Source organism: Equus quagga, chromosome 11 (genome assembly GCF_021613505.1).
Source record: "Equus quagga isolate Etosha38 chromosome 11, UCLA_HA_Equagga_1.0, whole genome shotgun sequence".
Taxonomy (NCBI): domain Eukaryota; kingdom Metazoa; phylum Chordata; class Mammalia; order Perissodactyla; family Equidae; genus Equus; species Equus quagga.
In genome coordinates, this window is record NC_060277.1 from 70,676,804 (window position 1) to 70,700,614 (window position 23,811).

At 51.8% G+C, this 23,811-nt stretch overlaps 1 protein-coding gene across 1 annotated transcript in view; it reads right to left on the reverse strand.

The window, feature by feature from the left end:
- RAP1GAP2 (RAP1 GTPase activating protein 2) overlaps positions 1-23,744 on the reverse strand; it is a 210,508-nt gene extending 186,764 nt beyond the window's left edge. The window contains exons 1-2 of the mRNA XM_046675330.1: positions 23,680-23,744; positions 12,097-12,213 (exon numbers count right to left, since the gene is read on the reverse strand). Of these exons, the coding sequence (XP_046531286.1) occupies positions 12,097-12,213; positions 23,680-23,729 (167 nt within the window). The 5' untranslated portion in view covers positions 23,730-23,744. The remainder of the gene's footprint in view (positions 1-12,096; positions 12,214-23,679) is intronic.
- Between the last annotated feature and the right edge of the window lie 67 nt (positions 23,745-23,811).

Below are 23,811 nucleotides of genomic sequence, written 5' to 3' on the forward strand. Positions count from 1 at the left end.
GCCCTCTGGCAAAAAGGATGGAGGGATGGGGGAATTCTCTGTGTTGCAGGAGATAGGCAACAACTGCCTGACGTCAGAACACCAGCCCTGGTTCTGACATTAAACGTAGCTGTGGGGAAGCCACTTAAACTCCCTCCTCCTCTGTTTTCTCATCCGTACAGAATAACTGCAGTCATTTCTTGAGAATCTCCCAGGAACGAGATGCGTCATACTTTTTATTTCCTCTAATCCTTACCACAACCATGTCCTTTTTCCTGGTGAGGAAATGGAGCCTCACACAGTTTAAAGCGCTTGCCCAAGGTCACAGGGCTGGTAGGCGGTGGCGGCAGAATTCAAACCCAGAATCCCTGCTTTTAACCATCCTGCCATTCCTACTGGGAGGTCTCAGGGCAGAGCAGGCCCCAAATGACGGCAAGGCCAGATGTGTGATACTGCCAGGCCGGGCCCGGGCAACCCTGAGATTCTTCCTGGGCCCCCTGCCGATGCCCAGCTGAGGAGGAGCCCCAACCAGGGCCAGGACGTGCAAACCTTGAGATTCCTCCCGCAGGCCTGGCAATCTGGGCTGGGGAGTCATACTTCTGGCAGATGAACAGGGACTCAGGTGGAGACAGGCAGGGGCCACAGAGGAGAGGCTGGGAGCTCCCTCAGACACTTAACAAAAAAAAAAAAAAGGCCTGCAGCTCAAACACAGCATGTTCATGATTCATTCATCCTAATTTCCCTGGATAAAGATGGGGTCCTAGTGGGGTCTGTCCCATCCCCAGGCCCAGAGGAACTGTCCCGGACCCCCAGCCTCATGGCATCTCCATCAACCCTTGTCCTTTGCCCCTTTGAAGGGAGCAGGGCTGACTTAGATTGATCTAATAAACTGAGATGGAAAAGGCCATTTCCACTCAAGGTCCCCTCTTCTCTCCCCATCACTGGCCCCACCCTCAGAAGGGCTCTGCCCTGCAAGGTGCCTCCTGTATTACATGAGAATGGGTGTGGAATTGGGGCTGGATCCTATAGTTCCGTGAAAATCTGGACCAGAGCTTCCCCTACGGCCAGGGGATCCATGGGCAGAAGTGTAGTCACTACTAAAGGAATAACCCCATGAGGTACATACTGCTGGTGTCCCATTTTACAGATGGGGAAATTGGGGCACAGAGAGACTAAGTAATTTGCTCAAGGTCATACTCCTGATAAGCGACTGTGGCAGATTGTATTTTCCAAAGATGACCACACATGCCCGTACCACATGCTCTTCTTCCCAGGTGACATTAACACTCTTCCATTAAGAGGCAGGGTCTACGTTCCCCCCCCCACCCGCGCCCCTTGGATCTGTTTGGATCCGTGACTACGGCAGGAGCAATGCTGCATCATTTCTAAGGCTGGGTAAGAAAAGGTGAAATAGTTTCTGCCTGGCTCTTTCTGGGGATTCTTGCCCCTTAACCCAGCCTCCCTGCTGGGGGAAGCCCAGACTAGCACAGAGAGAGTGCGCTGGGAGAAGCCTGCGTGGCGAAGAACTGAGACCTCAAGCCAACAGCCAGCATCAAATGCCAGACATGCAAGCGACTGAGCCTTCAGATGATTCCAGCCCAACTTTGAGCCACCCCAGCTGATGATGGCAGGACAGATACAAGCATCCCCACCAAACCCTGCCCCAAGTGCAGACACCTGAGCAAAATAAACATCACCATTGTTTTAGGCCATAAGTTTCTGGGTGGTTCATTATGCAGCATTAGATAATCGGAACAGGGGCAGAGCCAGAATGTGAACCAAGCGAGCTGGCTCCAGAGCCTGTGCTCCCGGCCACTCTGTCACCCGGTCCCTGCTGGGTGAGAGACAGTAGAGAGCGGGGATTTATAGCTGCGGTCTGGAGTCAGACATGTATTCATTAATTCATTCATTCATTCATTCATCAAATGTTTATTGCATCCTACTGTGTTCCAGGCTGTCTGGTAGTGCTGAGAACATTTCAGCAAATGAGACCGACCAATCCCTGCCCTGAGGAGTGTGGGGAGTGGGGAGGTGGAGGATAAAAGGAGGATAACTTTACACAGGTATTTACACTAGGGTGATATTGCATGGGTGGGGAGCCCTGTTTCCAGAGGACGACCTGGGAAGGCCTTTCTGAAGAGGAGGCTGCAAGGATGAGATGACCCTAGCCTTGTGAAGAGTGGAGGGAACAGCAGCAAGTGTCAAGAACAGACCGAGGTCACATCTCAGCTCCACTATTTACTTGCTGTGTTACCTTCTGGAAGCGGCTCAGCCTCTCTGAGCCTCCTCTTCTTCATAAGATGGGGAATCCACCTCATAGGATTGTTCTGAGAAGCCAATGAGCTAATACATGTATAGTGTACAGTCCAGGGCCTGGTGCAGGAAATTTAAACGATTGTGGTGACAAGAATTATGCTGCAACCACGGTCCCCAGTAGGATATCTGAAGCCCCAGAAACCACTCTGCTCCCCATCGGAAACTGTGCCAGCTACAGCTACCGGGGATGAGGAGAGAGAATATGGACAGCCGGGGTGGGGATCCCTCCACTGCTGCACTGGTGCCCAAGCCACTGAGGATGGGTCAATGCACGGGGGCGCACACACTTCCCTGAAGCGTGCTGACATACAGCCCAGCTTCCCCCACCCCCTGCAGCCATCCCTGACTCGTCTCCTCGACCCAGGGCACACCTGCCCATCACCCTCTGTGCAGAGCCTGAAGGATGGAGCTGGAGATTGGACCGGTTGCCCCTCCCCAGGCCCAGCCCCCACAGCAGTGGCCACCCACACAGCCAGTGGGGGAGAAGCAACTTCCTCAAGGCAGAGGGAGAGATGGGGACAGGAATCCTGGAGAGAGGGCAGAAGACTCAGGAGTCCCAGGGGGCCAGGAAGTCCTGCTGGGGTGAAGTATCAGCTGCCACTGGACAGGCACACCTTGGAGGACCCTGGAGAATGCCTGGTGGGTGGCCAACACACATACCCAGAGAAAAGAACACACACAAGCCAGAGCACACAACAATGCACACACACGCACATGCTCAGAGGACCCCCAGGTAACTGCATAGAGATGTGCAGAAATGGCAGTTCAGCAACACACCCTCCAGGGACACACGTGCACCATGTGCGCACACATACAGGCATACATACCTCACTGTGCCTGACTGCCTGTCCCTCCCCTCCAGCTCTTGCTCACTACCAGTCATCTAATCAGCAGGGTCTCCCAGGGGCCCATGCCCGATGCCATCTGCTGACCCAGACCTGGCAGGGCCCAGCCAGCATGACCAGCACGATCCAAGAAGAAGTCTGACAGTGCTGGATCTGAACTAGGGAAGGGGGTGGAATACCAGCTGGCCCTGAGAGCAAGCTGCCAGCCCAGAACCCCAGCATGGGCAGGGCTGGGGGCTCAGCACAGCTTCAGTCTCAGGCCGGGTTCCCTAGGGCAGAATCCTTGCCTTGGTGTCCCACCTGCCTTGAGAGCCCCTACGGCCACTTCGCATCTTGAGCAGGTGGAGAGGAATCTTCTTACAACTATCTGGAAGCACTGAAGGGTTGTGGCAAAAAGAGGGAAAAAAGGAAAAAACAGTGCAGCATGGCAGACTGAGACCAGACATGAGGCAGAACTTCCCACTAGAGAAGCACCACAGCATTGAAAGAGGTGTAGGCAAGAAGAGAGCATCATCTGGCTCCATAAAGATGCACTCTTTAAAAGGAGAGGAGATGGATAGGCTGGCATTACTGATTTTATTTATTTATTTATTTACTAAACTTATTAAAAACAAAGGAGTCTCAAACTGCAGAGGTCAGAGGAGTCTTTAAATGGCCATAAATGAAGACAGTGGTGGCCGCACCTCCCCAGCCTAGATTGGGTATGACCTTGACTGAAGGCAGAGGGATGGACGCAGTGACCTTTGTATTGCCAGCCTGAGCTGCCCGTGCATGAGCAAGAGGTGGCTGGCCACCTTCCCCACTGTAGGACCTCTCCCTGAGCGGGTGGCACGTTGCTCAGAGATGGGAGAGGGTAGGGAGACAGGGCCACTGTGGTACCATGGCAACAGGCCTCAGCAGAGGCACGTTGGCACCTTCTCCAATCACCGCTCACAACAGGACCCAAGTGTTTGCAGACAGCACCTCCCCTGCCAAAGGGGGTCCTGGCCCCAGAGGGGCAGGGAGACACATTGGGAAAAAGGAGACTGAGAAGGCTTGTAGGTGCTATACCCTGAAACATACAGCCTGCCCCAGCTGATGCCCCAAGACCCCTCAACTAACCCTCAACCACTGCCCCCCTTCTCTCACATCACCCCGTCACTCTCCTACAGGCCAGCCTGTCCCCGCCACCTCAGACACCCTAATCTTGGGGCACCAAAGCTGCCCACCTCAACCCACAGCCCTGGCTCCTCCATCATTCTTGGCCACCATTTGTCAACCTGCTTTCCCCTCCCTTCCTGCCCTCCATTTTCTCTCTCCCTCCTCCGCCCCCTGCCCTGTCCTCCCCACTGACTGCGGCCCAGACCAGTGCCCACGACCATCTGCCGGCTCCAAGGGCCAGCATCCACGCTCCTGCCACTCCTCCTTCAAGCACCTGCTTCCGAGCTGCCTGCTCCCCTCGCCCCCTCTGCCCACTGCCAGGCTCCCATGTCCTCCTGGGGACAGAGCCCAGCAAGAGGCACGTCTAAGCAGCCAGCCCAGGAGCAGGGCAGTGTTGGCCCCAATTCACAGACTGCGAAACAGAACCATTCAGGGGGTCTGGGAGACTGAGCCGCAGCTCCGGGGGAACTGAGCAGGTCAAGCGTCTGGCCCTCGAGCCCCAGATTCTACCACCAGGAGGGAGGTCTTTAGAGGTCACCTAATCCAGCCTCCTCCTCCATTCAAGTGAGTGAATATCTAACCTAGAATGTGCTGTCTTTCCAAATATACAAAAATACTTCAGGGGCCGGCCCCATGGCCGAGTGGTTAAGTTCACGTGCTCCGCTTCGGCGGCCCAGGGTTTCGCTGGTTTGGGTCCTGGGCGTGGACATGGCACCACTCAGCAGGCCACGTTGAGGCAGCATCCCACGTGCCACAACTGGAAGGACCCACAACTAAAATATACCACTATGTACCAGGGGGATTCGGGGAGGAAAAAGAAGAAAAAAAAAACATACTTCACTTGTGGAGTCTGAGCTATGGACCCATCACTGTGTTCAAAAATTTAATAAATATCATATTTAATACTCACAACCCCCAGATAAGGAAACTGAGGCTCAGAGAAGTTAGCTAATTTGCCCGAGGTTACACAGCGTGTTGGACACCTCAGTGTGCCACTTCAAACCCTCTCAGCCTCACTTCTTACTCCAGCCATTTCTGCAATGACCAGTTCCCTGCAGGCTTCAAGCAGCAGCTGACGGTGCCACATGGCAAAGTGTCACCCAGGGCAGAGCGGGGCCTTCTCTGAAGCTGCAGCGTGGGACACACACAGGAAGCCACTTAGGCCTCACACATGGGCAGCCTGGAAGCTTGTGGGAGGTAACGTCCATGGACAGGACAGAGCTGACGGATGAATGCCTCCCTGTTTCTCTCCCCAAAGGGCAGTTCTGAAATGCATTCCACGGGGCTCCTTGGGAGACCGCCCAGGACGGAGCGGTGGTCATGATAAAAATAACACATCCTTGTGCTGCTTTCCCTTTCTCTCCCTCGTACCACGGGCCCCACCCTTGTTCCCTGAGACCACTTCCCAAGCAAACCTCTCAGGTCCAGCTTTGGGGTAAGGCAGGTGGAGACACAGCCAGTGGGTGGTGGAGGTGGGGTTCAAATCCAGGTCTGAGCGACAAGAGAGCCTTTAGGCTGAACCACCACACTGTGCTGCTGCCACCACCATACATGCCAGGCTCCCTTCTCTCAAAGTTCAAGTCATCCTGAACCACGACGGCTCGGCCACATTTGATTCAGACAGGGTCACGGGAAAGATGGAGGGGAGAGCGTGAGGGTGTCTGCAGCAGGAGCGTCGTCTTCTCTGGAACTGAGGCCACCTGCCACCAAACTGACTCAACACTCTAGGCTGAGCGGGAGTCCCAGCTCGACATGCCCTGGCCCTACCCAAGTTTAGCATCTGCCTCTGCGCAGAAACTTCTGTGGCTCTTCAGCTCCAATCCCCGCCTCCATTCCCCATGCCCCGCCCCACCCCCCATTCCTCAACATCTTGGAAGGGAGGGGGCACCCAAGGTAGTTTCTTGAAGCCTGAGCAGCCAGGTCTAGCAGACACCCACCCTGCCCCACACCTGGACCAGAAAACCCAACACACCTGCTTGGCGGTGAGGGCAGAGCGTCCCCCAACTCCCGCCCACACTGCAAAGATGTGCTGGGACTTTCCTGGGGGAAATCACTGCTCAGGACCTCACATGCCCTGAGTCACTCCCAGCGTGCCAGCCCCAGACAGCAGTGCAAGCTTTCTGTTTACTCCTCACCCAGCAGCAGGAAGAACAGGGGAGGGGTGTGCCTTCTCCCCTCTCCATGGGAAACTGAGACCCCTGGGGCTTAGGGGATGGCCCCAGGGTCACAAAGCATGAAAAGAACCAGAGAGCCCTGGCACCCAGCCCAGGACAACCCTATTATTCCCTATGGAGGCTGCTCTGAGGGGGGCCACTCAACAGAGGCAGATCCCGGCATTCAGAGCCCAAACCCCACTTGCATGTAAATGCCCTTTGGTTTGTTAGGAAGAGTGTAAAGGGAGCTATAGAAAACAGATGAGGAGAAAGAAGGACATCCCCCCAACCAGCTCCCAGGTCCAGGCACACAGCACCTGGCGGTGCCAAAGCCAAGTGGAGTCTACACAGTCCTGAGGTGCCCTGGATCCCCACCCAGGGCTGGCACCCCACACCCACCCAGGGCCTCTAGAAATGTGCATCAGGCTGGAGGCTGGCCTTGCCCCAAGGGTCCATGAAGGCCTCCAGCCAGCATCCCACCACCGCAGCTCCCCTCCCTGCAAACGGCACAGGTTGGAGTCAGGACGGGGTGGGGTTTATGCTCTTTCAGGGGGAGAAAACAAACCAACCCAGTCTAGCTACAGGGTCCTCCTCGGGTTCCTGGCTTTTTCCTTCTGCCACCACCTGTAAACACCCCACCTCTGACCTCCACCTCCGTCAGCTTCTCTAGCCAGAGACTTTGACAGCAACATCTCACTCGTGCACACACACTCCGACACATGATGTCTGTGCGCAATGCCCCACCCGCGCGGATTTCTGAGGACAGTCACCCCACCTCCCAGACACAACCCGTTACACTGAATTGCTCTGTGGAATCGCAGCACGGAGCTCACACGCGTCCATAGGGGCTGGATATCTGTTTGCAACACACGCATTCATACTCACAACATACACCCCAATTCCACGTTCAGTCACACCCAGGACTCACGTCCTGGTCCAAGCTGACTATGGAATTACCACCCAGCCCGGGACCCACTGACCTTTTGTGATGCCGGCACCCAGGACTCGCTCCCCGACGTGGACAGAATGTCAACAGTCAGTCGCGGCGGCTCACCCCGCCTGTGCTCCCGCAGCGGCGGCGTCCACCCATCTCCATCCGGACCCGAGCCCCCTCCTCCCCGGCGGCGGGCTTCCCTCGCAGCCCGCCCAGTCGCGTGCACCGTCACCGCGGCGCGCACACGCGCACACCCGGCCGGCGCCTGGGAACGCACAAAGCTGCGCCCTCCGCCCGCCCGCAGCCGCCCGCACACCTGGCTGGCGCGCCCCAGCCGCCGGGGCCGCGCACACGCAGCCCGCCAGGCCGCGCGGGGGGACGCGGGGGTCCTGCAGCGCCACCGCCCACTGCGGACCGCGCCCACCTCGGTCGCCCGCCCCCGGCGACGCCGCCACCAGGGTCCGCGCCCTGGTTCTGGCGGTGCCCACCCGGCCCGCCTAGCGCAGCCGCCGCGCAGCTGCCGGAGACGGGGTGGGAAGGCGGGGACCAGGCAGGCGGGTCCTGCCTAGGGGCGGGGAGGGCGCCGGGGTTGCAGGAGAAGGGGGTTACTGCGGGTCCTGAGCGCTGGGCCCGCCGTTGGGACGCTCGCGTAGCCACGGGACTGCCCTGGGGGAGTTCTCAGAACAAAGGCGCGGGATGAAGCAGACGCGCCCCAGGAACCCGAGGGAGAGAAGGAGGGAACAGCCCACCTGTCCATAGGAGTTCCTGGAGGATGGGGTCCCGGGGCGGGGGCGGGGGGGGGGGGGGGGGGGAAGGGAGGAGCGGAAAGATCCACGGGTTCCTGGTCTATTGAGGAAGACAGTCCGGGGCTCTCTCCAGCTCTGCACGGGGTGGGACTGAGAAGGGGATACAGTCCTATCTGGACTTGGAAGTGGGAGGCCTCAAGGACTGCCAGAACCCCTGAAGGCCCCCCTGCCTTGGACCAGGCAGCCTGAGGCTTTCGTTCACTCACTCCACAGACATCCTCCCAGCTTCTGCCAAACCAGGGATGCTCCTGAACTTGAAGAGGTTGATGGCGTCCAGGCAGCCTTTAGGATGCTTCTCTTCCTCAGTAACCTCCACAGAGACGGGCCTCTGAATATGGCTTGCACACGTCAGTGATGGGAAGCTCACTCCCTCAGGGGCAGCCCACGCCATCCTCTGGCAGCTCTAAGTGCTAGAAAGCCCTCCCTTTAATTGCTCAGAAATCTGCCTCGCATCTGTCTGTTGGCCATGGCCTCACTCTGCTCTGGCCACAATGACTTTCCACTTCTCAAACATACCTAGAGCCTTGTACTTGCTGTTCCCCCTGCAGGCATACTCTTCCACCCCGTCTCCTGTGCCGCCACCATCCATTCAACATCCCTCACCAGCAGCTTCCCCATATGGCTGCCCCCTTGTGTCCTTCAGGACTCAAACCAGATTCAGCTCAAATGTCACCTTCCCAGAGAGGCCTCCAGCTCTTCCAAAGTCCCCACACACCCACTGGTCACTCTTTATCTCAAAGCCCTGTTTTAGTTTCTTCAGCACTCTGACCGTCTTGGGAAATTTTCTTGTCCATGTGTCTATATCTGTCTCTCCCACGAGACAAGGCACTGTAACCCCAGGGCCTAACCCAGAGCAGGATGGAAGGAAGAAAGGAAGGCAGAGGTGGCCAGCCCGTGGTCTGAGTCCCTTCAGCAGCAAGGTCCCTCACCCGGAAACGCAGCCCGCTCAGCCATGACATCTGGCAGTGTTCAGCAGAGGAAAGTACTCAATCTCTGTCCACCGAGTAAATGAACGAATGACAGAACATCCGAAACTCAGATCAGCGGGAGCTTCCCTCCCCCGCTCTGGACCCTGCCTGAGCTCCCGCAGCCCCAAGATGCAAGTGTTTTCTTAAAACCTAAAACATAGGGCTATACCCAAGCTTCTAGTCAATTGGAACCGCAGACAGCTGCCCAGATGCAAACAGGATTAGAGGGCAAAATAGATTTCTCCTTTATCCCTGTTAAGGTGTACCTACTACACTCAGACCTGGTCTCCAGTCTCCAGGGCACTTTGTGTCCCAATTCTGCCATCTCACCTGTTGGGATGGTGCCCAGGTTCTTGCCATCAGCAATGTCACCAGCATCTGTCTACACCCTTCCTCATCAAGTCACTGATAAACATGTTGAGCAGGACACAGCCAATGGCAGCCCACTCATCAACCTCATTAGCTGTGCCAGCCTCAGCCCACATTCCTCTGTGTCACCTGCAAGGCTTTGATGGGAAGAAAAGAACATTTTCTTGCTGAAACTCAGAACTACTGTCTCCTGCTCCACCACCATTAACCTACTTTCTAGTCTAGAAAACTAATCAGAAAAGCAAATAAGCTTCCCCAGCAGGATGGGTTCTCATTGCTGCTGCTGATCACCCACCTCTTCCTTTTCTAAGTGCCTCCAAACCAGGCCTTTAATAGCAGACTGAAACTTGATCAGGACAGATGCTAGGTTCACTTATTTATGGTTTGTGGACTTATTTCCTCTTTGTAAAGATAAAAATTACCTTCCCCATCTCCCACCTTTGAGCGTATGCCTTATTCTCTGAAAGGCAGTGTGCATAGTGGCTGTGACCACTGCCACTTCCTCTGTACCTCAGTTTTGTCATCTGAAAAATGGGGAGAACAATAGTACCTACATCATAGCATTGTTATGAAGATTAAATCAATTTATTCCTGCAAAGTAATGACAACATGACACATAAGCACTCAAAAAGTTAAACTATTAATATTCTATCACAAAAATTAATAGAGCCACAAAACTATAGCAGCCTCCTTTTCAAGTCCCCTGTCAGGTAGCCTTCCCAAGTATGAAAGCTGAAGTCATTTCAAATGGCTCCACACTGTCTTATGATTGCTTCCCTCCTCCATGGACTCGGCTCTGCTCCTGTGACCCTGAGGAGCATTCTTGTTCTTTCACTCAGCAAACAGACCAGCTCTGTTAGCCTCAGGCCACCCGAGGTGGTCTCACCCGCCTCTACTTCCCTTGCCAGTCTCTTGGGCAGGTGTAGCTGGCCCACCTCAGTCTTGGGGCTAACCCCTCTACCAGCCTTCCTACAGGTTCTGAGCCTGCATTGTGTTCATTGGCAATTCACCCAGTGCCAGTTTAATGAGCCCCTTCTCTGAGCTAGGACCTCAGGATACAGCGGAGAACAAGATGGAAAAGGTCCTGCCCTCGGAGAGCTCACATTCCAGGGCGGCCAGGGCAATGGACAAATAGAAAAATAAGATAATGTCAGATCATGGCGAGAGCATCGAAGGCAAAGAAAGAAGGTGAGAGAGAAGCTGCTTTATGTCAGATGGCACTGGGCACACAATAGAGCTCTGCATGTTGCCTGAAACTTAATCTGACCATGTGTCCTTCATGTCCATGTGTCACTAGTGTGCTCCCAGAACAGCCACACCAGTCTTTCTTTTTCCCTGCAAGAATTCACAATGCTACACTCACAATTTCATTCTTGCACCCTTCCCAATACTCCTGCCTCAAGTGCTAGGAGCTTTTCTGTCTTTTCTCTACATGATTTGAGATCCAGCCTCTGGAGTCCAGGGCACCTGTCTGACCACCCATTCCCTGAAAACCAAGAGTTCCCAGGTGGCCTGAGTCACTTTTCCCAGGGTTCCTGTCACTTCCACATCATCATCCAACTAATTCTTCCTCTTTGGGCAGACCCAAATCCAGAGCATCCATCTGCCTCCCTGCCCCGTACCTTCTGAAATCATCAATGAGACAAGAAGGAGCAGATGGCCTGCTCTCAGCTAAATAGGATTCCTGGCAGATATCTGGGGAGGTAAAGTCTCCTGTCACTTCTAAACGTTATCCTGGGGCCAGTTTGGGGAGCTGCAGTAAGAGCATCATCGCTGTTCCCCTTTGGGCCAGCCCATGGTATATCCCCAAATGACGTCACTTCCATTCCTCTTTCATTCAACCACCCCTGGGAGGAGAGACCTGTTCACCCTTGGCTTCAAGGGTCTTGCTAATTTAGAAGCTGGTGCAAAAAGGTTTGATGGAGAGGCGGGGAGAAAGATCCAGGGTCAGGTCTAGCAGAAGCCTTGGGGAGGGAGATGGCAGCAGCAGGGACACGCAGGATGTCCATGTTGGGACTGCTAGCACTGGTCACACCTGCCCACAGTGCTCAGAAGAGTGCGCAGGAGCTTGGGAGCAGGAATCTGGGTCAGGAAAAGCCCTCATCTCCCACCCCTCTCCCAGACTCAGGATCCCAGCTGGATAGTCTGGCGTGGGGGAGGAGGAGACAAGGAAGGCAGGGCTGGCTCCACCCCAGATCAAAGTCAGGGCTGCCCAGCAAATTTGCCTGCCACTTTCTTTCTTAAAGAGGAACCAGCTGATCTCCAGGCCTCAGAAATCTCTGCGGGCATTATTTCACTTGAGAGTCACGATCTTCCTGATAGAAGGCAGGGAATATATAATCATACCCATTTCACAGAGGAGAAAGCGGAGGCAGTGAGTTGCCTCAACTCAATCCGTGTATTCTAGGCTGGATAAGAACCCAGGCTGACAAACTCTTTCCAGGCCCTGAGAGGCCTCTTTACCACTGAAGACAATGGTTCCCCGCTATGGGCTTATGGACCAGTGTGAGGCTGGCTGCATAAGTACCACCTGGGGGGCCTGGACTCCAGCTGGAGAATAAGCATAAGGACTGTGGGTCCCTTTACCTGGAGGGAGACTCAAGGTCAGCGCGGCTGAGGATGCGATGTTGCTGCGGGCTGTAGAGCCACTGGAAGGCTGTCAGCGTCCTCTCCTCGATTCGGAACCGCCCTTCCTGCACGTACCTGCAGGCAGGACAGGAGAGAGTGAGGAGCAGGCAGGCAGGGCTCTGCAGAGCTCCTCTGGGGAGTTGGCCCTGCTTGCTGGAAAAGACAGATGAGGGATACTTGTCCCTAAGGATCCCCCTGTTCATCTGCCAGAGAGCCCTGTTTCCAGAGGGTCACAATTAAAGTTCCCTGAAGAGGAGGCAGCTACAGGGAGCAGGTTTCAACTCAACAGATGGAAATGCTTTCTTTTTCTTCTTCTTCTTCTCCCCAACACCCCCCAGCACACAATTGCACATTCTAGTTGTAGGTCCTTCTGGTTGTGCTTGGAAATGCTTTCTAAAGTCAGCTGTCTGAAGTTGAAAGGAATCACTTGGAAGAGGTGAATTCCCCGTCACTAGAGGTATGTAAGCAGAAGCTGGGCAGGGGATTCGAGCATCAGACAAGGATCCATTCTCCAAGCCCCTTACAGGACTGAGACACTGGACTTCTTGATTTCACAGCAGGAGAGGGCCACTCTGGAGTAGGGGTCATGAATCAGCAGTCAGGATTAGATCTTCCAGCACCTCAAGGCTTTCTCACAGTGTCCCAGCCACCCTGGGGATGGACAGTCAGCCCAGAGTAAGGCTGGAGAAGCTGGGCTGGGGAAGGGTAACAGAAAAAGATCCCTCCCACTCTGGCCACCCCCTCCTGGTAGACCCGTGAGTCCATTCATTAATTCAGCATTTACTGAGTGCCAACAATGATGAGCAAAAGAAACAATCTCTGCCCTCCTGGAGTTACGGGCCGTGGGGAGAGAAACCATCAAGTAATCACATGAACAAATATATCGTTACAAACAGGCCCTCTCATCCGTTACCAACGGGAGTGTCAATTGGTAAAACCTCTCTGCAGGACAACTGGACAGCATCCATCTAAATCACAAATGCAGCTCCCCTGTAGCCCAACGATTCCTTTTTGGAGACTTTATCTACAGATCTTAACATGTGGATGAGGTCATCTGTGGCATTGTTTATAACAGCAAAAGACTGGGAATGACTCAAGCGTCCATCCATAGGGGACTGGTTAAGTTAATCATGGTGCCTCCCTATAGGATAAGTGTGCAGCCATTCCAAGCGTTTTAAATGAGGGTGTTCTTGTGTGCCATCATGCAAAGATACATTGCTAAGAGAAAAAAATCAAGTGCAGAAAGAGCAGTATGTGTCATTTATGCTAAAAGACGGGAGGGACTAAAGTATGAATTCGTGGTTGCTTATCTTTACACATAGAAACTCTGGAGACAGAAAAGCTGATAAAAGTAGTTACCTGGGTGGGCAGAGGAGGGAACTGGGGGAGTGGGGCATAGAGCACTGACTTTTAACAATGTATCTTTTCGTAGGGGAGGGGGATTACTGTTCCAAAGGTTGTATGCGAGTGTGTGTGAAATTACAAACTGCATGAAGTGCTGTGATAAAAATTGTGTGGCTGCTCTGACACTGCCCGGTGGGGCACAGGCTATTTGCTGGAGGAGAGAATTTCCCAGAAGGCAGGGTTGCTGGCTTTCATTGCCGCTGTGGCCTCCCCAACCAGAGCATCTGGCCTGTCTGCCTTTGCTCTCCTGGACATGATCTGATAGGCATTTGGGGAAGATCGTCCAGGCTGCCGGGTGGGAAATGGCAGGGCAGCCAGGTTGGATGCTGTTGCAGGGGTCCAGGTGGGACAATGGTGACTGGTATAGGGGGACAGTGCTGGAGATGCAGTGAAATGGGAGCTAAGGAGGTAGCGCTGGCTGGCGCCTGTGATGGGTTAGACACAGGTGAGGGGGAGACAGACAGCAAAGTGGTTTCCCAGGTATGTGCAGGCAGCTGGCTGTAGAGCCATTCACGCTGGACAGGAGAGGTTTGGGAGAGAAGATCACGACTTCCGTTTGGGATATGACCCTCCTCTGTGACCTGCTTCCTGCCCTGAGATGACTCCCCTCCTGCAAAACCTGGCTCAAACTTTGGCTCCTCCAGGAAGCCCACCCTGATTAATCCCATCCCCCACCTTGGGCTCCTCCATCCTGAATGACATGCTCTTGCCATCTCTATGGGAGAAACTGGTTACGCTAGTTGCCTCCAAAAAGGAGAATTGAGTGGCTGGGGAACATTGTAACTCTTCAGTGCTTTTTGAATTTGAACCATGTGAATAACCTATGTTTGTTTGTTTCAAGATTGGCACCTGAACTAACATCCATTGCCAATCTTTCTTTCTTCTTCTTCTTCTTCTCCCCAAAGCCCCCCAGTACATAGTTGTATATTCTAGTTGCAAGTCCTTCCAGTTGTGCTCTCTGTTTTCAAAAAGTATCTTTTTTTTTTTTTTTTTTTTAATTTGAGAACTCTGCTGATCATGAAGTCTTAGGTCATCAGGACCAAAAAAAAAAAGCCCCAAGAAGGCACTCATTTTGTCTGACAGCTTTATTTTACAGATGAGGACATGAGGCCCAGAGCAGGCACAGGGCTTGTCCAAAGACACTGGCAGAACCAAGGCCTGATAGTGATGTCCCCTCCCTCCCAGCCTGATAGACCACAAATAGGTCTGTCCTTGACCCCACTGGGCACACACAGGCCCCCAGGCTGAGGGAAGAGCAGGCCCACTCAGGAACCAGGCCCACCCTAATCCTCTTCTCCCCCACCACTCACCCCTGCCACTGTGCAGAATGCAAACTGTAATAATAATACCACTTTGAAGGCTTGTTGCTAGGATTAAATGAGATAATGTGAGGGAAGCTCACGCACGTGGTCATCATGATCACCCTCCCTCCCTGCCATCTTTATCAGCCTTCACCAGTCACGGGCCTTACGGGCTTCACCGATGACAGACAAACCCACTCCCTGCAGTCTCACCTCTAAGCCTCACATCGAACCCCTTGGAACCAGCTGAGCCCATTTTAGAGATGGGGAAGAAGAGGCTCAGGAGAGAGAGGTGAACTAGTCCAAGGGCGCACATGCAGGAAGCCGCAGAGGCCAGGCCCTCCTTGTACCTTCAGCCCGAGGCATCCAGTTTGCTCCTAAGCAGTCCCTACACACACACACACACACACACACACACACACACATCCTCTGCCTCCTGCACACCAGCCCCCGCTTCCCAACACAGATCTTCTCAGCTCCTCCCCTGCCTGAAAATGTTAGTGGCTTCCCAGTGCACATCGAATATCGTCCAAACTGCTCACCTTAGACGTCCACTCCCTCCCCACTCTGTTCCCTCCCAGCCTTTCCCACCACTGCATGCTGCCCCTCCACATGCACCCCAACAGACCCCTGCACTCCTGGTCTGTGTGTCCTTCTCCAAGCATGCCCTGCCTTTTCCTACCTCAGAGCCTTTGCTCAGGCCGTGCTCTGACCTGAACTTCCCTCCCTCCATCTCTACCCGACACCTGCCGACCCTGCCCCCACTGCTCGAACCACACTGCCTCTAAAACTCTCTCCCCAACCCCCAGCCAGAATCCAAGAGAGCTCCAAGTTTCCCAGGAGGCTTTGCTTAACCTTGATCACAGCGCTGCTCTCTGCCCGCCTGTACGTGAGTTATTTATGTGCCTGTCTGTCTCCCCGCAAGTGCAAAGACCATGTCTGATCGTCTCTGAAATCCCTGCACCATCCGTCCTCATGCAGCCCTCTGGTCCACGAGCCAGCCTGCCCTGAGACTCAAAAGAACAGTGATCCGCTCACAACATCCTCGGGAAGCTTCTTTCACAGAATGCCGTGACACAGACTATCTCCATTAATGAATCCAATTTATTAACTTAGTGTATTTGCTGAATTGGACCACACTAAATAAAAGGAAAAACAGAACACCACCCATCCCCAAATATCTTCCCTATTAACCTGCCAGCTACCTGAAATTCCATTGAACAGTACACCAAAGGAGATTAACGACTGCTGAGGGTCAACCTTGTAAGCCACTATCAGCCATTAAAACTTTAGCAAGAAGAAGCATCTCAGGTTATCCATGGGACAGCAGGAGTCAAGAGACCTGGGCGTTGTCAGGGACCTTTTGAAGGGAATGAGAAGAGAAGAGGAAGGGTAGGAGCTGCTCCTAGAAACAGGCCCCAGGATGTGAGGGTGGGGTGACACCTCCAGGAGCATGCAACCCATCACCAAAAGAAAGAAGGGTCCGGCTCTTTACAGGTTACACCTTTTTTGAGGCTGAACACTGGGGTAGGTCAGGCAGATCCTGAAACTTGAACCTGGAAAACATTATGCTAAATGAAAGAAGCCAGACACATAGGACCACATACTGTATGATTCCACTTATATGAAATATCCAGAACAGGCAAATCCATAGAGACAGAAAGTAGATTACTGGTTGCTTAAGGCTGGGCGGGGGGGTAAGGAAGTGAGGAAGGAGAAACTGCTAAATGTTGTGGGGTTTCTTTTGAGGGTGATGAAAATGTTCTAAAGTTGATTATGGTGATGGTTGCACAACTCTGTAAATATACTAAACACCACTGAATTTTACACTTTCAATGGGTGAGTTGTATGGTGTGTGAATTCCATTTCAATAAAGCTGTTATAAAAAATAAATAAGTATCCATGAGTGCATACTGATATAAACAGATGACTGAACAAACAAATAAATGGGAGGAAAGAGATAAATATCCCATGCAGAAGAATTTCAAATAATATATGTAAATGCTCTACCCTCATGGAAGTGGGTCACAGCTCCACTCTGCTGAAGCGTGGGCTCCACATAGTAACTCCCTTACAAAGAGTAACTATGGAAAGGGGGAGACTCTGCAGAGGAGGAGCCTGGTGATCAAGGTCAACGTCAACAGTCATAAATCACGTTGACAGTACGTACCCTTGGTACGACATGATGAAAATGGCACTCTGTCCCTGTGGTCTTCCTCCCAAAAACTCATAACCCTAGTCTAACCGTGAGAAAAACATCAGGCAAATTTCAATCTCTACAAAATATGACCAGTACTCCTCAAAACTTTCAAGGTCACCAAAAATAAGGAAAGTCCAGGAAACTGCCACAGCCAAGAGGAGCCTAAGGAGGGAATGACAACTCAATGTAATGTGGTGTCCAAAGGGAACCCTAGAACAGAAAACGGACATTAGAGAAAAACTAAGGAAATCTGAATAACCTATGGACTTTAGTTAATAATAATATATCAATATTGGCTCATTATTGTAACAAATGCACCATATTAAGGTAAGATGCTAATAATAGTGGAAACTGGGTGTGGGGTATATGGGAACTCTCTGTACTATCTTTTCCATTTTTCTGTAAATCGAAAACCATTCTAAAATATAAAATTTACTACAAAATTTTTAAAAGACTAATACCCATGATAAACAAAGAGCTCTTACAGATCAATATGAAAAAATTTGCAATGAGCAAACCAACAGGGGAAAAATGAGCAAAGGAAATGAATGAGTAGTTTACAAAAGTAGAAACACAACCAATAAACAAGAAAAAATGCAACTTTTCTTTAAATAAAGAAATGAAAATTAAAGCAACAATGAGAGACCATTTTTCATGAGATTGGCCAAGGTTTAAAAGTGTGTTAATTCCCAGGGTGAGCAAAGTTGTGGGCAAAGTGGCATCTCACACAACCCTAGAGAGAATATAAAATGGTGCGATTTCGTTGGAGGTCAGGTTGGCAATATCTTTTACAATGTGCACGTGCTTTTACTCGGCAATTTCACTTTGAAGAATGTATCCAACCGCTATCTTTGCACATGTTTTCATGGAATAGATCCAAAGATGTTCATTGCAGCAATGTTTGTAACATCAAAATATTCAAAATACACTAGAAGGTCATCAATAGAGGCTAGGTGAAGAAATTATGGTCCAACTTACAATGAAATACACTTCAGCCAGTAAAAAGAACATTACCAGAGGGGCTGGCCCTGTGGCCTAGTGGTTACGTTTGGCACACTCTGCTGCAGCAGCCTGGGTTTGGTTCCCAGGCACGGACGCACACCACTTGTCGGCAACCATGCTGTGGTGGTATCCACATACAAAATAGAGGAAGATTGGCATGGGTGTTAGGTCAGTAACAATCTTCCTCAAGCCAAAAAAAAGAGGAAGATTGGCAACAGATGTTGGCTCAGGGCCAGTCTTCCTCAGCAAAAAAAAAAAAAATTGCCAGAGCACTCTGCTCCACTTTTCAGCTACTCACACAGCCTTGGCCTCTAGCCTTTGTCAGCTCCCCCTCCCAGACTCTCAGGCGCCCCCATCAGAAACTGAGCAGGGCCCAGCACAGGCCCTCAGATGTAATAGGAATGCTGAAAAACCCATACATATTTAATAACTTGAGCGGATGAACCCAATCAAATTCTAATTTAATTTTTGGTAGTTTAAGGAGAATTTGGAGAAGGAGTCCAAAGGAAGAGAGCTATTCTGAAAGGATAACTGGACACGAGTTGTGGTTTTTTTTAACATCATCCATCATTATACTATCATACAGAGTATTTTCACTGCCCTAAAAATGCTCTGTGCTCTGCCTACTCATCTCCCACACACGCACACATTCACACACACACACACACACACAAAACCCCTGGCAGCCACTGACCTTTTTACTGTCTCCCTAGTTTTGCCTTTGCCAGAACGTTATATAGTTGGAATCACACAGAATATAGCTTTTTCAGATTAGCTTCTTTCACTTAGTAAATATGCATTTAAGTTTCCTTCATGTCTTTTCACAGCTTTATAGCTCATTTCTTTTTGCTGCTGAATGATATTCCATTGTCTGGATGTGCCTCAGTTTATTCATCCATTGACCTACCAAAGGATGCTTGATCGCTTCCAAGTGTTGGCAATTATGAACAAAGATGCTATAAACATCCATGTGCAGGTTTTCACGTGGACAGAAAGGTTCTCAGCTCCTTTGGGTAAATACTAAGGAGCGTGACTGCTGGATTGTATGGTAAGAGTAGGCTTAGTTTTGTAAGGAACCCACAAACTGTCTTCCAAAGAGACGGTACCATTTTGCATTCCCACCAGCAATGCGTGAGAGTTCCTGTTGCTCCACATTCTCACCAGCATTTGATGTCATCAGTGTTCAGAATCTGGCCATTCTAACAGGTCTGCAGTGCTATCTCCTTCTTGTTTTAAACCACTACTTTTTTAAAAAGAATACATTTCAATGGATTATTGATACAGTTTTTAAAAGATACCAATTCGGGGCTGGCCCGGTGGCACAGCAGTTAAGTTTGCACATTCCCCTTTGGTGGCCTGGGGTTCGCCAGTTCAGATCCCAGGTATGGACATGGCACCGCTTGCCAAGCCATGCTATGGCAGGTGTCCCACATATAAAGTAGAGGAAGATGGGCATGGATGTTAGCTTAGGGCCAGATTTCTTCAGCAAAAAGAGGAGAATTGGCAGCAGATGTTAGCTCAGGGCTAATCTTCCTCAAAAAAAAAAAAAAAAATGAAAGATCCCAATTCTCCCGCAAGTCCAAACATGGCAATTTACCACAGTTAGACCTTAAACAACGGTTCTGCCTTGGGTTTTCAATTTTTCATTCTTTCTTTCTTCTTCTTCTTCTTTTTTTTTTTTTTTTTTTTGCCAAGGAAGATTTGCCCTGAGCTAACATCTTTTGCCAATCTTCCTTTTTTGCTGAGGAAGATTTATCCTGGAGCTAACATCCATGCCAATCTTCCTCTATTTTGTATATGGGTCACTGCCACAGCATGGCTGCCTACAAGTGGTGTAGGTCCATGCCTGGGAACCCAACCCAGGCCATTGAAGAAGAGCATGACAAACTTAACCACTAGGCCAATGGGCAGGCCAGGTTTTCACTTTTAAAAGGCATTTGAAGCATTTTATTTTATGAGAGAACCATGACAGTCTTGCCCCATATTCTGTGACTATTTAGGTGTTCCTATGCTCTTATGTACCATGAATATATTAAAAGGTTAGCCAATCTGAATAGATGAAAAACTTATTATCAAGGAGCTTAACAGCTCTGCAGACGTACACATTTCCTGTGGAACTGGTAGACCTATACCAATAGCTTAGGGTACAAATCTGGTCATAACTCTTTTTTTCTTTTTCTTTTTTTTTAAGATTGGCACCTGAACTAACATCTGTTCCCAATCTTTTTTTAAACTTTCTTCTTCTCACCAAAGTCCCCCAGTACATAGTTGCATATTCTAGTTGTAGGTCCTTCTGGCTCTGCTATGTGGGACACCACCTCAGCATGGTTTGATGAGCGTTGCCGGGTCCATGCCCAGGATCCGAATCTGCAAAACCCTGGGCCGCCAATGCGGAGCACGCGAACTTAACCGCTTGGCCACAGGTCCAGCCTCCATAACTCTTGTTTTCTAGTTGATTGCTTGAATCCTCCATCTCTCTCAAACCATATTATTATAAATTTGACATCTTGTTTTTGAATTTTCAAAAAACCCCAGAGCCTTGCTTAGTCCTGCTTCTGAAATACCAGATGCAGACAAAACTGGATAAACAGCCCTCTACGGCTCTTGCCTCTCTGCACCACAAGGTGGCACTGTTTAACAGCAGTCCTGCACAGCCCGGTGGACACAACCGCTGTGGGAAGGTCCTTGCTCTTCTGTATCTGCTGTGGCTGCAGTGGTGTCCCACACTTGGGCTCCAAAGTTCACTCCTCTGGTTCATGTTCAGACGTTATTCCCCCAAATCAGATGTGAGTAGCATCCACCAGCTCTCACGTGTTGAACCTGAAGCAATCACCAGCTAGACTCCCAGGCTTTTCTTGGTAGGCATTACAGACTGAATGTTTGTGTGTGTGCCACCGCCCACCCCCAAGTTCATACTGACCCCTAGTATTACTATATTTGGAGATAGGGCCTTTGTGGAAGTAACTAAGGGTAAGTAGGGACCTGAGCCGATAGGATTAATGTCCTCATAAGAAGCAACACCAGAGAGCTCGTGTGCTCTCTCTTTGTCACATGAGGACACAGTGAGAAGGGGGCCATCTGCAAGCCAGGAAGAGGGCCCTCACCAAACCCTGACCACGCTGGCACCCTGATCTTGAACTTCCAGCCTCCAGAACTGTGAGAAAATAAATTTCTGTTGTTTAAGCCACCTAGCCTATGGTATTTTTTTTATAACAATATTTCTTACATTTAGCAAATTAACATTTAACCTGTTATGTGAAAACGCTGTTATCCAGCTTCTGGTTTGCCTTTTAACTTCATTGTGGATTTGCGTGAGCTCTCTTTGTTGCCCAATGACTTGCCATTCACCACCCTCTCTCCCACTCAAAGTTCTGTGGTTTGGGCGGAGTTAACCCCAGCCCCAGCTCCATGGGTGGGCACATGACAGCCTGGCCAACCACAGTGATTGTGACCCATGTGACCCAAGTCAGGCCAATGAGATGACATCCTGAGACTTTGGCTAGAACCACTGAAAAAGGGGAGCACTCTGTCCGTGAGGGTTTCTAACTTGGAGCGCTGCCTGCAGCTGCTGGTAGCCACCTTGCCTCCACAAGGGAATGAGAGCAGAACAGAGGAAAGCAGAGAGACAAAGAGAATAGAGCATTATTTGGTGACATTATTTGAGCACCTGAATGCAGTTGTGCCTGAAACATGGAGAGTTCCTGGAGTTTTCAGTTCTGGGAACCAATGCATTCCCTTTTTCTCCTAAGCCAGTTTGAGTGAAGCAAACTGACTCCATCTGAACTCCTGTAACCAGGAACCAAGGCTGACCATATTGGGAGCATGCCATGGGATTCAGACGGTGTCTGGCCTGAACAGCCCTCCCTGCCAGGGTGCCTGACCAGTCAAGTCACATCTTCAGGACCTTCTCAAAGGCATGGGCTTTTACCCGGGGGTGAAAGGTGACCCAAAACCTAATTAGGGCACTAACAATGATTCATGCATCCTCAGGTCCAGCCCAAGATCCAACCCAGCCAGGCAGTGCCAGGGCAGAAAGAGAGTCAGGGCAGGAATTCAAGTTCTGCCCCTTTAAGACTCTTCCTGTGCCCTCCTCCGTGAAATGAGGGAAGAAATTAAACTAGGCAAACTGATGTGAGAGGTCCTGGGGTTGTAGCTCCTTTCCAGCAAGAGGGCACAAACTGCCAGCTTCCCACCAGCTCTTCAAACAGATCAACTCTACTTTTATCTGATTTATGTATTGGGGTTTCATTTGAAAAGTGGTTCCACCGCTAAATAATAATTTTGATTATTTGGACTTCAATTCTTGGAATCGTCCCAGGGCGGGGGCGGGCTGAGCAGGCTGGAAACCCAATGACCCCTCCTGCTCTGACATGCTGGGTTTTTCTGACAATGTGAACTTGGATGTGTGGCCAGCCTGGGTGGGATGATCCAGAAAATAAGAAGCAAAACAAAGGAGCAGTTAAGTCCCCGGGCGAGACCTCAGTTCAAACCCTGACTCTGCCACTTGCTTGCTGGGTGACCTGGACTAACCACTTTCCTTCTCTGAGCCTCAGTTTCCTCCGCTATAAAATGAGGGTGCTAATATCTTCCTCTGAGTATCACTGTGAAGAATAAGTGAGTCAATGCTGGGATCTTGAATATGGTGGAGCCAGTAGGAAGTGCTCAGGAAGCCCAGGTTGCTGTTAGTGATGATAATATTATTGTTATTTGTATTCAGGCTACAGAAGGTACCTGGTGAGATGGTACCTCAAGAGATGCCTCCTGGCCCTGGTATGGGAGGGATGATGTGGGATGGGGAGGGGTGCAGCCAAACATTCTCCTTTGATTCTTGGAGTCCTCTCAGGGTGCCAGCGGGCTGAGCAGGCTGCCCTGCATTCTAAATCCCGCCAAGCAGAGGTCAGGCCCCTGGCTGAAGCAGCCCTCAACATTCGGACACTGGGGACATGGGCCCAACCCAGGTGACTCGGCTGCGATGCGTCTCAAACCCTCTCAGCCTGCAGTCCCGTAACCTGACACCGGCAAGCTCTGATTTCCCAGCCTGGGCGGTTCTGTGGGTAGGGGCAACCACCCATCTACACAGGGACCTCTTCCCTCACCTCCTGGGTCCCCTTCTCTAAGCTCCCAGCCCCAAAGTGCCCACCCACAGGGGTCTCTGTGTAGGTGGACTGGGGCATCTCCCTCAACAGGGGAGCTGAGGGCTGTGGGTTGTGCCCTCTCGGGGCCCAAGTCCATGGCCCTGCCCGGAGCAGAAGGAATGGAGGTAGACAGAGGACCCCCATGGCACAAAAAGGAAAGCTGAAGGGGACGGGGGTGCAGGAAAGGAGGGAAACTCAGCCGATGACCCTGAGCCTGTGGAAAGAGGACTGGGGTCGCTCCAAAGCCTGACGTCAGGGACAGGGTTCCGCGTCCCAGTGCGGATCTCTCTGGAGAGCCGCAAGGACCGGGCGCGGGGACGCGGGATGGCTATGCCCAGGTAGCCCAGCGCCTCTCTCTGAACCTGGCCCCGCAACCTCAGACCGAGAAGAAACTTTGGGCCAGCGCCCCCGCTCCTTCCCGCGCCCAGCCCGGCCTCGGGGCGCAGCGCGCGCGGCTTCGCGCCCGCACCAGGCCCCGCGCCCCCCGGCGCCCACTCACCAGCGCACCAGCTGCCAGCGCTTCTCCCCCGGCGCCCGGCGGCTCGCCATGCCTCGCCCGGCTGGCCGCCCACTCCCTGCCGCCGCGGGGCGCCCGGCGGAGGCGGCTCCGGCTGCCGCAGGGCCGGTGCCG